At 57.9% G+C, this 12,802-nt stretch overlaps 1 protein-coding gene across 1 annotated transcript; it reads right to left on the reverse strand.

Annotated features, from left to right (window-relative positions):
• Window positions 1-1,132: 1,132 nt before the first annotated feature.
• LOC119047397 (patr class I histocompatibility antigen, A-126 alpha chain-like) lies at window positions 1,133-4,397 on the reverse strand. The gene is given in 9 exon segments (XM_053667118.1): window positions 1,133-1,534; window positions 1,666-1,713; window positions 1,852-1,884; window positions 2,312-2,416; window positions 2,501-2,776; window positions 3,339-3,462; window positions 3,465-3,616; window positions 3,802-4,071; window positions 4,280-4,397. Coding segments are annotated over 9 exon segments (1,086 nt in total). The 5' UTR covers window positions 4,353-4,397; the 3' UTR covers window positions 1,133-1,529.
• Between the last annotated feature and the right edge of the window lie 8,405 nt (window positions 4,398-12,802).

Genomic DNA, 12,802 nt, shown 5'->3' on the forward strand with positions numbered 1-12,802 from the left:
ACCCAAATAAAATACCCACGTTCCCTGTCCCCACAGCCCACACTGGGGACTGCCATCCCCTCCACGTCTTCCCAGACCACTTACCCTCCCACAGACACCGCCCTGTGTGCTGTGCTCACACCCCATCTCCCCACACAGCACGAGCCCCACAAGGCTGACAGTGATCCTGATTGTGCCTCTGTGATGTCCCCAAAGGCAAAACCAGTGCCACACATCTGTCACACACGCAGCCACCACTGGTCATTAATGGTGGGCAGGGCACCTCCCTATGCTGCAGGCAGTGTCTGTATTAACGAGGCCCCAACCACAGCTGCTCTGTGGCAGCTACGGCCCCACGTGCACCCACACCCACATCGATGCCCCGCACTTTCCCCACAGAGCGGCTCCCCCAAATCCACCCCAGACCCCGCCCTGTGCATCCCAGAGTGGGCACCGCAGCCAGCACTGGACTGAAGGGCAGGGGGAGGGGCGGGCGAGCAGAGCGGAATTCCAATGGGGACGGATCTCTGATAGAAATTGCGGGATCCCAGCTCTGCTCGGTCCAGAACCCAGTTCCTCTGAGAGTTTGGGATGAGATGAAAGAGCGACCAAGCCCTAGAGGAGGCAAGGGCAGGACGAGTCTGACAGGTCATCTCTGCACCACAGATTCCCGTGTGCAGGGACCCCTGGGCCTGGTGGGGACAGTGACAGGCAAAACACCTCTGCTGACAGACAGGGACACCCAGAGGAGAGTGAGACCAGGACTCCTAACAGGACAAACGCAGTCGTGTTGCTCTACAGAAACAAAAAAGCAACAAATAAAGACCCAGAAGATGGGGCTGAGGGTCCGACCCAGGCCTGAGCCTCGGCTGACCCGGCCACACACGGCCCTCGCTGCCCACCGTCCTGGAGACGGGCTTCACTGGGACAGTTTACAAGGCCTGGGTGATGCTGGGTTCCTGTGATCACAGGCCCTGCTGGGACAAGGTTCCACTGAAGGGACAAGGACAAAGGGGCAGAAGACGACCCAGTTGAGGAGGGACCACGTCAAAGCCCACGATGCACTGGGCGCCGACCAGGCACAGCCAGACCACGCTCGGTCCTCACAGCCTCTCCTGTCCCCGCAACACACTCAGTAAAGCAAACACACGGGTTCTGGAAACTTCTCAATGATTCCATTTATTTCCTTCACTACTTAGGATCTTCAGCTTTTTAATGAACACATCAACCACTCAGGGCAAGCATTGAGAAAACAAATTTCCACCCAGAGCCTCATTTCAATGAGGGAGTGAGAAGCTGCAGCTCAGGCACCAGGAAGCACAGACAGGGCTGGGGGGCCGGGCCCTCTGCTGGAGCAGGGACAGGTGGGGAGGGGGCTGGTGGGCGGGGTGGGCCTGCCTCCCCCTCCCAGTGATGCTGATGGGAACACAGACATTCAGGTGCCAGCTGCAGAAGCAGAAGTGAGATGTCCCTGAAGTGACAAACAGGGGCTGGCGGGTGTGGGTGTGTGAGGAGCCTTCAGTCACTCATTCCCCGACAGGGCAGCTGTCTCACGCTGGACAAGAAAATAATCGTGAACAAATGTCCATCAGTGGCTGTAGGTGGTGACATCTTCAACAGCCCACCTCGTGCTCAATAGTCCCACAGAGTCCCCTCTGCCCAACCCTGCCCCTGTCAGGGCCTCACCTTTACAAGCTGTGAGAGACACATCAGAGCCCTGGTCACTGTCACTGCCTGGGTGGCACAAAACAGGATGCGGTCAGAGCCCCAGGACAGGAGGCTAAAGGAGGAACTACTGGGGGAGGGGGAGGTCCCCCGTGGGCTGCTGTCTGGACTGAGACAGGGTCTCAGGGGTCCCCCCTCCACACTCACTGGCAGCCTGAGCGCAGCTCCTTCCTTTTCCACCTGCGGGAAGAAAACCTCCTGTGAGACACCAGGGAGGAGGCAGGGCCCTGAGGCCCCAAGGGAAGCCCTGGTGCTGGACCCCAGGGAAGTTTCCAGAACTCTGACTACAGACCCAGGGCAGGATCCGGAAACCTGAGGGAGGTTCATGTGCAGGGACTGGACCGACCACCCTCCTGCAGGTCTGTCCTCAGCAGGGACCCTCCCCTTGGACCTGTGACTCTTGGGAGCCAAGTCCCCACCACCAGAATCATCAGGGTGACAAATCTGTCCTTTATCTCACATGTGCCTTCCTAACCAGTCACTGTAGCAAGTAGGGCCCCAGACTGGCAAGCACACGAGTGAAGACAATGCTTCACTTTAATGAAGGGGGTCTCCTGGGCTTGAGACCCCCAGTTGGGGCAAGAAATCAGACCCCACCCGCCCCTACCTGAGCACCTCCTCCCCCACATCACAGCTGCAGACACGACAGCTCCAAGCAGGACCAGGCTGCCAAGGACGCCCAAGATGATGGTATTGGCCTGAGAAGGCGGCTCTGCAAAGGGACAGGAAGGTGAGGGCCGTGCCCGCCCGGGATCCCGCCCCGACCCCGCTGAAGTCCCCGCAGGCCCCCCCTCACCCCATCGCAGTGTCAGGGGCTCACTCAGCCCCTCGTGCTGCACGTGGCACGTGTATCTCTGCTCCTCCCCGGGAGGCACCACCAGGGCCGCCCACGTCTGGAAGGTCCCGTCCCCCGAGGGCCTGGTCTCCACCAGCTCCGTGTCCTGGGTCTGGTCCTGCCCGTCCCGCCGCCAGGTCAGGGCGATGTCCGCGGGGTAGAAGCCCCGCGCCCAGCACCTCAGGGTGGCCTCCCGCTCAGAGGTGGGGTGGCGGGTCACTTGCGCCTCTGGGGGGTCTGAGGACAAGGGTCGGAAATTCGGGCACTTCGCAGGGGCCGCGGGGCAGTCCCGCAGCGCTCCCGTGGCCGTCCGGAGACTGGACAGGAGGGCAGGGGGGTGCAAACGGGAGACCCAGCCTGGACAGAGGCACCTGGGGGGATGCCCTGGTCTGTAGAACGTTCTAGAACCAGAGGGACTCAGCCCAGGTGCAGGCCGGTCTAAGGGAGAAAAGCGTTTCTGGTCCAGAACCGGGGGGGCGGGCACGTGGCTGCGGAGAGCGGGGGTCGCACCGAGACCCGCGGGTGCGGGGCGGGATCGGGCCTGAGAGACGAGGTCCCCACGGGCCGGGGCGCCGCCGGGGTCAGAGGAGCCGCTGACCGGACATCTCGGGGCGCGTCCCCTCGGTCCCCGGGGAGGCTGCCCCCCGGGCGTCCCTGAGAGAAGGCGGGTCGTCCCGGGTCGGAAAGTCCGGGCGGACTCGGCCTCCCGACCACGCAGAGGCGGTTCTGACCCGGGTCCCGCGTCCGTCTCCCCGTCGGAGCCCAGCCCGAGGGCGGGGGCGCCCCGGGAGCCCGGTACCTGCGCGCTGCAGCGCCGCCTTCCCGCGCTCCAGGTACCGCAGGAGCCACTGCACGCACTCGCCCTCCAGGTAGTTTCTCCATCGCTCTGCGCAACCGCCCGCCTCCCACTTGCGCCGGGTGATCTCTGAGCCGCCGCGTCGGCCGCGGTCCAGGAGCGCAGGTCCTCGTTCAGGGCGATGTAGTCGGCGCCGTCGTAGGCCGACCGGTAATACCCGCGGAGGAAGAGCCCGTCCGGCCCCACGTCGCAGCCGTGCAGGGTCTGGATGGTGTGAGACCCTGACCCCGCCCCGCGGTCAGCCCCGCCGCCTCTGTGACCGGACCCGCGGGGATCGAACCTACACCGAACATGAAACCCGGGCCGAGTCCCGCGGGCTCCTCTGGGGGTGAAGCTCGGACGCCGACACTCGGGGCGACCCCGCGGGTCCGCGGGGTGGGGGTCGTGCCCGGCCCCGCGCGCTCACCATCCTCGCTCTGGTTGTAGTAGCCGCGCCGGGTGTTCAGGTTCCCTCGTAAGGTCTGTGCGTTCCCCTTGGCTCTGCGCGTCTGCTCGTCCCAATACTGCGGGTCCACCCGCTCCATCCACGGCGCCCGCGGCTCTTCCCTCGGGTTCGCGGCGTCGCTGTCGAACCGCACGAACTCGGTGCCGTCCACGTAGCCGACTTCCAGGAACCAGGCCTCCCCCGGGCCGGGCCGGGACGCGACTGTGCGGAAATAGCTCAGGGAGTGCGGGCCTGCGGGCGGGGAGCGGAGCGGTGAGACCCGCGACGCTCGGACTTGCGCGGGTCCCGCGTCCCCAGTGGAGGGGACAGGACGGGGGCGGGGAGCGGGATCCGGCCCGAGCGGTGGGAACGCGCCCTCCCCGGGGTCCCGCGCCCGCGCTGGTCCGCGCTCCCCCCGCCCCCGGCCGCAGAGGAAGCTCCCTCCGGACCCCGCGCTCACCCGCCCGGGCCCCCGTCAGCGCCAGCGCCCCCGAGAGCAGCAGCAGGAGGCTCGGGGACCGCAGGACGCGCATCCTCGGGGTTTGGGGAGAAGCTGAGTCCCCACGCGTCCGCGGAGACCAATAGCCGGGGCGGCGGCGGCGCTGATTGGTTACTCTAGACACCGGCGACCAATGAGAGAGGCACCCGGTGCTGCATCACGAGTATCTGGGAAAAAGGCTGGAAGCAGGTAGTGAGACCCAGAAGTGAAACCCGGAGACCGGGAGGCCCCAGCGCGGAGCTTCCCCGCCAAGACTCTGCCCTCGGGCCCGAGACCCTGAGCGCCGGGCCGGGCACCTGGGACTTTGCCCCGATCCCTCCTCCTGCTCTGAGAGCCCGTTGTCGCACTGCGTCCCCGACTCCGGGCCCCAGTCTGTCCAGGGAAACCAAGGACGGACCCCCAGGCCGGGCCCAGCCCCCTTTTCTCCTCTCCGTCCCCGGAGTCCCTCTCCCGGGAACGGACTCCGCCTTTCCGGAGCTCGGGCCGCTCTGCTTCTAGGGTTTATGTGACCTGACTGCCCACCCAGATAATGCGGGGAGTCTCCCTGTCCCAGGGTCCGTAACCTCAATGACATCACCCAGGTCCCTTTGCCACTCGAGGAAAGCTGTCACAGGCTCCAAGGACCGGGCTGGCCGTCTCTGGGGACACTGTTCAGCCTTCCATACCTGATGGTGCTGACTGTCACCGAGGGTCAAGGAGGCAGCGCTCTGGGAGGGTGACAGTGGGCCAGGAGCTAAAAGAAATGGGGGAGTGGCCTGGGGTCCGCAGGGAATCCCTCTGCTGAGGTAGTGGGGGCTCCAGTCTGATGGCAGATTGGGGGTACTAGGGAGAGGGAGGGAAATGGGTCAAACCAGTAGAGGAGCCGGGACCCTGCTCCCTGCATGCTCAGGGCACCAGGTCACAGGGAGGTGGGACACCCTTGTGAGGGCTTAAGAGGGAGCCTTGGTGTCGGGGAGACTCGGGCTCCTGGGGGGAACTGCCCAGGTTCTGGTCCTGGGCTGAGCACTTTCGTTGGCCCTGTGGGCAGGTTTCAGGGGTCGGGGAGGAGGGGGTGTGCGAGGGGACAGAGTGGGGGCTGCAGAGCCTGTGGAGATGAGGTGCAGGATGTTTGGGGACCAGGGGTGACTGAGACAGGGACAAGGACAGATGAGTTTGGTCCTGGTGGCTTCAGGGTGGATGGTGGTGAGTGAGTGAGGGGGTGGGGGCAGCAGGGGTTGGGCTCCCCCTGGGGTCTGTGGGTGGGGATGAGGAGGTTGGGGTGGGGGTCTCAGTCCCAGTTCTGACCCCTGACTGTGGGGTGGAGGGTCAGGGGGAGAGGCGGGGTCTTGGAGGACGTGCATGAGTTCGCTCTGAACCCTGAGAGAGGGGACTGTGCTCACTCCAGGTCTCAGTGCAACGGCTGCTGTTGGAGGGGTGACTTCTGGGGCACCAGGTGTGGCCCTGGCACCGGGCCCCTCCCCTGTCCTGCTGAGGGGACAGAAGGCCCAGGGCAGCTGAGGTCCTCGTCCCAATCGTCCCGATGTGCATATCCACACTGGGGAGGATATAGATGTTGAGATGCTGTTCCCAGTAAGAGATGATTTCACTTCCAAACTTGAGTTTCAGAAAGGGAAGCAGGGAGTAGAGGAAAATGGCCTACTCTCAGTTTCCCTGGTGTGGCTGTGGAGGGGAAGGAGGGAGGGGAGCTGGGAGGGGACGGGGGCGTCAGGGACGGTGTGAGGGCCCCTGGGTGGTCCTCCTCTCCAGTGGGGGACATTTGCAGGATATTGTGGGGAAGTTTATATTATTTGACAGTGTATAACATCAGGAAATTACAGTTATTTTCTTCAATGTAATAATACTATTGTTCGAAGAGAAAGGTTATTTTTTCTGAGATGAAAATTGAAATATTCAGGGGAGAGGGTCATGATGCAGGCAGATGATTTTCTGTCCCTCCCACTTCCTCTTGCACATGGACCCGGGCGGGGCAGCTCAGGTCCAGGAGCAGCAACTGCACCCACACCCGCCCTCCCTGCGGTGCTTCTGCTGCTGCTCAGACCCACTCAGACGGCCCGCCTTCCTCCTTCAAGGAGACTTTCATCGAGGGATCCTTCTCATCCAGCCCTGCTTCAGCCACGTCCACAAACTCACAGTCCATCAGCCAGTTCAACCCATGTTTGAACCCAAGTTTGGATTAGCTTCAATTTCTGTCTCACAGGCCACCGAGCACCAGGCAAATCAGGGGCTGTACCTACCAGATGTCACCTTTAAGGTCCCAGAGCATTCCATGATTAGGCGCTTTGCCTGCACTTTACAACTGATCTCCAGGAGCTGCTGGAGGGAAGTCTAGGGACCACATGGTACATCTCAGAGATGTTCACGAAGGCAAAAGACCCCCAAGTATCCTAAGGCTGCCTCGCTGAGTGCCCACACCACATCTCAGGGGCTTCTGGAATGCGGGTGGGCACCCACTTTAGGATTTCCACACTTCCCCCTTTCCCTGCTCCCCAGTCTTCTTCTCCATCCTCATTTATGCTCTCATTCCGTATCTCTAGACAATAACAATACTCACTTCTCATCCCTTCTCCCCGACTCCAGTTCCTACTCTCTCTAACCCACATGCTCTTTCTCTGGAAACACACTCTGATCTTACTTCTCATTTTTCTATTTACAAAACCCTCAATGGTGAGTGATATCAGCAGGAGGCTGGACCAGGAGGCTCTGGCCCCTCCCCCAGGAACGCGCTAAACCAACACTTACACATGGATCAATGTTCTTGGTGAGAAATCCAGAAATTGTTCAAGAGAGGCTGCACACCGGGAAGCGAGAAAGTGCCCACAAAGACAGGAGGAAAGCTCACCATGAACCCCAGTCTTTCCATAACCCCCTCCCAGCGCAGCACCACACACCCAGGAGGGAGCCCCGACTCTTGGCTCTTCTTTGAGGAGCCAAGTGTTTGGACCACACACCTGGAAGCCTAACTTTTCTGGCTGCTGCCTGAGGTCTGGTCTCTAACTCCCTGTCTTTCTAGCAGGCAGGCCCAGTGTTTGCAGGCCCAGTGTTTGCAGGGGGCCACAGGGAACAGGGGCAGATCTGAATGGGGGTGAGCGCCTCCTGGGGCTCCTCTCCATGGTTCACACAGAGTTGGCAGGTGGTGAGCACAGCCCCCAGATCCTCCCTGGGGGAATTAGACTACACCCCCAACACCCTAACGTCTCTGGCTGCTGCCTGGGGATCTGGTGGCTTATCCCTGGCAGGGGTCTGGACTCTCTGGTCTCCTGGGGACTGCAGAGAACACAGCAGTGGCTGTGAATGGGCCTGTGGGCTCCTCCCCCACCTCCCTGGCTCCAGTGATGAAGCCCAGCTCCCAGACTCTTTCTGGAAGGAGTTACACTGCACAACTAGCATCCTGACCTTTTCCCTCTGCTGCCCAGAATCTGGCTTCTAACTGTCCTGTTCCCTGAGCCGATGAAGCAGGCCCTCCCTACTAGTGCCCTGGGAACCTGACTGGGTGTGGGGACACTTCCCAGGGCTCCTCCCCCTGAGCTGCTTCAGCAATAAAGTCACGCCTCCAGCTTCTCTCTGGAAGGAGTTGGATTATACATCTGGCCTTCCACCGCTTCTACCTGCTCTGGGAGGGACTGGCGTCTACCTCTCCCGTCTCTGAGGGCTGACAGGGCTGCATTCGCTAGAGAGCAAAGCAGTGTCTAAAGGAGAGTTTGAATGAGAATGGGGCATTGGCCACACAGCTGCCCTCCCTGGCTCAGTGCAGAGCGAGCAGGAGGTGAGCTCCAGTCCCAGCTTCTCCCTGAGCAGGGAGGCACTGGGCACACAGGTAGCACCCCCACTGTGCCAGCTGCTCCTCAAGGGACTGCCTTCTCTTTCACCTGTTTGGGGCGCAGACAGGACTTGTCAGAGCCTAGAATCCTGGGGCTGCTAAGAACGAAAGAGGAATAGAGGAAGTCACCTCATACAAGAAAGACCATATATGAAAAACTCACTGCTAACATCATAATCAGAGGAGAAAACTTGAAAGCTTGTCTTCTAACATTTGGTACAAGGCAAGGAGGCCCACACTCACTGCTTGTATTCAGCATAGTTCTGGAAGTCGTAGCCAGAGCAATCAGGCAAGAGAAATAAATAAAAGCCTCTGTCCTGCCTGTTGTAGCTCAGTGGATTGAGCTTGGGCCTGCGAACCAAGAGATCGAGGTTCGATTCCCAATCAGGGCACGTGCCTGGGTTGCAGGCCAGTTCCCAGCAGGGGATCAGTGTGCAACCACACCCTGAGGTTTCTCTCCCACTCTCCTTTGCTTCCCCTCTAAAGATAAATAAATAAAATCTTTAAAAAAATAAAAGGCATCTGAGTCAGAAAGAAATTTATCTTTGTTTGCAGATGACCCGCTCATAAATGTAGAAAACTCCAAAGACTCAACAAAATATGTGTTACAACTAGTAAATGAATTCAGTTAAGCTGCAGAAGACAAAATCAACACACATCAATCAGTGGTGTTTTTCTACACTAGCAATGAACTATATAAAAAGGAGATTAATAAAACAATCTCATTCACTGAAAGACCAACATGGGAATAAAGTTAACCAAAGAGATGGAAACTCGTTCTCTGAAAGGTATGAGAACTACTGAGGAAAATCAGGGCAGACAGAGATGAATGAAGGGCCACCCATGTACAGGGACTGGAAGAGTCTTGTCAAATGTCCACACAAAGTGACCCACAGGTTCACTGCCATCCTCCTCAAACCCCAGTGGCATTCGTCACAGAAACGGAAAAACAATCTTAATCATATAAAATCACAAAGAGACCCCGAGTAACCAAAGCAATCTTGAATAATAAGAACAAAGAGAAGGTATCACATTTCCTGAATTCAAAGTATATTATAAAGCCTGAGTAATCAAAACAGTATGGTACTGGCATTAAAAACAGATGTATAGATTCAGGGAATACAATAGAGAGCCCAGAAAAAATCATGTATTTATGGTCACTTGGCTTTCAACAAAATTTCAAAAATCAGTGGGGATAAAATGTTTTCTTCAGTAGGGATGGTGGGGAAACTGGCTGTGCACATGCAGAAGAATGAAACTACATCCTTACCTCACACCACAGACAAAGTCAACTAAAAATGCATTAAACACCTAAACATAAGATCTGAACATGTTAATTCCCTGAAGAAACCGTAGGGAAAAGCCCCTTGACTTGTCATGGCCTTTTTCTTTCTTGATATAACACCAAAGAGCTCAGGCAACTAAAGCAAAATTAACAAGTTGAATAGTATCACATTAAAAAGCTCTTCAGCCCTGGCTGGTGTGGCTCAGTGGATTGAGTGCCGGCCTTCAGACAGAAAGGTCACTGGTTCGATTCCCAGTCAGGACACATGCCTGGGTTGCAAGCCAGGTCCCCAGTTGGGGCATGCAGGAGGCAATGGATCTTTTACACACCGGTGTTTGTCTCCCTCTATCTCTCTTCCTTCCCCTCTCTAAAAATAAATAAAATAAAAATAAAAAGCTCTTCAAAAGCAAATGGGACAGGCATCAGAGCTAAGAAGGCAGCCTATGAAATGGAAAAAAGTACTGTCAAACCATATACTTGATAAGGGGCTGACATCCAAAATACATAGGGCACTCATCCAATTCAATAGCAAAAATACAAGTGTCTGGAGGAAAAAATGGGCAAAGGACCTGTACAGAGATTTCTCCAAAGAAGACACACAGATGGCTGACAGGTACATGGAAAGGTCCTCGATCAGAACCACAATGAGTAGAGAGATGACACCTGTCAGAATGGCTATTATCAAAGGACAAGCAGTGAGTGTGGTGAGAAGGTGGAGATCGGGGAGTCCTCGTACACTGCTGGTGGGGGTGTAAGTTGCTGCTGCCACACACACACACACACACACACACGCACACACACACACACACACAAAACACGGTGGAAGATCAACAAAAATTAAAACTAGAACTACCTCATGGCCCCACAATCCCCCTTCTGAGTCCACGCCCAAAGGAAATGAATCTGGACTTTGAAGAGACACCTGCACTCCAGGTTCACTGCAGCGTTGTTCACAGTGGCCACGGTGTGAAAACAACCTCAATGTCCATCCATGGATGAGTGAATAAAAATGTAATAAACACACACAAAGGGAATAATATCCAGCTTTAAACAGAAGGACACTGGCATTTGTGACAATCTGGACGCACTGGGGCACATTATGTAAGTGACACAAGTCAGACACAGAGACAAACGCTGCAGGACCTCACGTCTGTAGAATCTAAGACAGAAAAGTTCACAGAAGCGGAGAGTAGAATGGCATTTATTAGAGGCGTGGCGGGCGGGAAGGGGGAGACATGGGCACCGGGTACGGAGGTTCAGTCCCACAGGAGGAGCAAGTCCTGCACGTCTGTGTGCAGCATGGTGACTGCAGTTAAAACGGTGCTGCAGTCTGTGGAGAGGTAGATCTGGTCTTCACACATGACACACACACACACACACACAGTTACTATGGAGGTGCTGGATGTGTCAATTAGCTTCACTGTGGTAATCATTTCACCATGTACATGTACATTAAAGCATCAAGTTGTATACCTTAAATACTTTTAATTCCTCTTTGTCAACTATACCTCCATGAAGCTGAAAAATAAATCCCAGGGTCTGCAAACACATGGAATCACCAGAGAGCTCATTGAAACCATAGATTTCCAGACCTCACCCCCCACTGGACCCGAGTCTCTGGGCAGTGGCTCTGGGGGGCTCTGTGCTTCAGAGAAGACCTGCAGGAGGCCGGGCTGAGCAGAGCTCCTTTGGGGCTGCTGTCCTAGAGGGCTACCCGAAGGACCCGGGGTCCCTGGGGGTCCCTGCAGTCTGGCAGCTGACTGCTGCTGGAGAAGATGTGTCCCGTCAAAGGTCTGCGGCTCTGCAACGTCCTGGAACGGCCCCCGACAGTCTCCACCCCAATTTCTGGTCGTGGGCATTTCTCTCACCTTAGCAACTTGCCTAAATGAGCGTCACCCTAATTCCCACCCAATTGGTCCACTTTCCCAGGAAAAGAGGGAACAACAGCTGCACCTCCCACAGCCTCTCCCTCTCCCACCCTCCGCCCTTCCCCTCGTCTCTGTGACAGGGTCCTGTCTTCTCCACCCTCCGCGTGGTCCCCTCTGGTTTCCTGGGGTTGGTGCGCCAGGTCTCCAGGTACCAGGTGACAGGAAGAAGCCTTGAACCTCCTCTCGGTTCTGCACACACCTCACCTCTCTCCTTCCCGTCGTACCCCGACTTCCTGAAAGAACAGCACAATCCAGCTCCAACACTGCTCTGTTCTAGCGATGGGCCGCCCACGACAAACAAAATGCCATCTCAGCCCCCAAGGGTCTCCTGCCCCACCCCCACCGCACTTCTCAGCCAATAGCGGTGTGGCTCCTGCTGGACAGGCTGCAGACAACCAGCCCCCCCACCCAAGGCCTCCCCGACTTCCAAACCACATTGCAGCTTCTCTGTACTCCCCCTTCCTGATTCTGTCCCCTGTCTGAGGTCATTCAGCCTCAGCTCCTCTGCCACTTCTCTGCCCAGATTCTTCTAACACCCTCTTAGTTTCTGGAACCTTCTTTTCGCCAACGTCAGTCACACTTGTTCACATTCCTAGGACTCAGTCCTTTGCTCTGTCTCCTTGGTTCTCCTTCCCTGGACGAACTCATCTCTTCCAGAACCTTCTCCTCAGCCCCAGAGCTTCACTGTGACTGTGCATTAGAGGGTGCACCCGGGTCCCTCCGGGGTCTGAAACCCAACTGTCCCCCTCATTGTCTCCCCAGTGTGTCTCCTCGCAGCACCTGCTGCAGAGGCCGCACCACCAGCCCCGTCTCCCCGCACACAGCGGGAGGTTACCGTCTCCTCGCTCCCTCACCCACCTCCAGCCCGGTACCAGAGCTGAAGGACTCCTGGCTCTCTCACCTTACTTCGTGCCCGGCCCCAGTCTGGGCCTTGGACTAGCTCCCTTCCCCTTCAGTCCCAGCCCCAGATACGCCTTTGTGCTCCAGGTGACAGGCTGCGGGCTGCCCCTTTCTCTGGGCTGATCACCCACCTTCACGGGGCCCTGCAGGACTCAGCCTCCGTCCAGCTCACAGTTGTGTCTGCACCCCGGTCCCCGAACCCGTGCCAACCCCCGGAGCCACGTCTGTCCTTTCCAGTCCTCTGCGAAGAACCGTCCCAGCGCGGTCACCTCCAGACCCCCATGTCTCAGTCCCAGCACGGACACTACTCCCGGGGCTGGATGTCCCAACCCGCAGAACCGCTCAGGTCCCCAAGCGGCCCCCGGCCTGAGCAGAGCAATGTCGAGGGAGCACGAGTCTCCTGTCCCTCCTGGGCTCCTGATGGCTCTCCCCCAACTCAAACCCTGTCCCCGCCCCCAGACCCGAGCGCTTGAGAGCGCTGACCTGGCGCCCAGCAGTCCCGTCAGCCCTGCTCCGTGTGTGTCCAGCTCCTGCTGTGTCTCCGTCTTGCATTT

This window comes from Artibeus jamaicensis, unplaced genomic scaffold (assembly GCF_021234435.1).
Source record: "Artibeus jamaicensis isolate MK-2021 breed Jamaican fruit bat unplaced genomic scaffold, CSHL_Jam_final contig_1298, whole genome shotgun sequence".
NCBI lineage: Eukaryota > Metazoa > Chordata > Mammalia > Chiroptera > Phyllostomidae > Artibeus > Artibeus jamaicensis.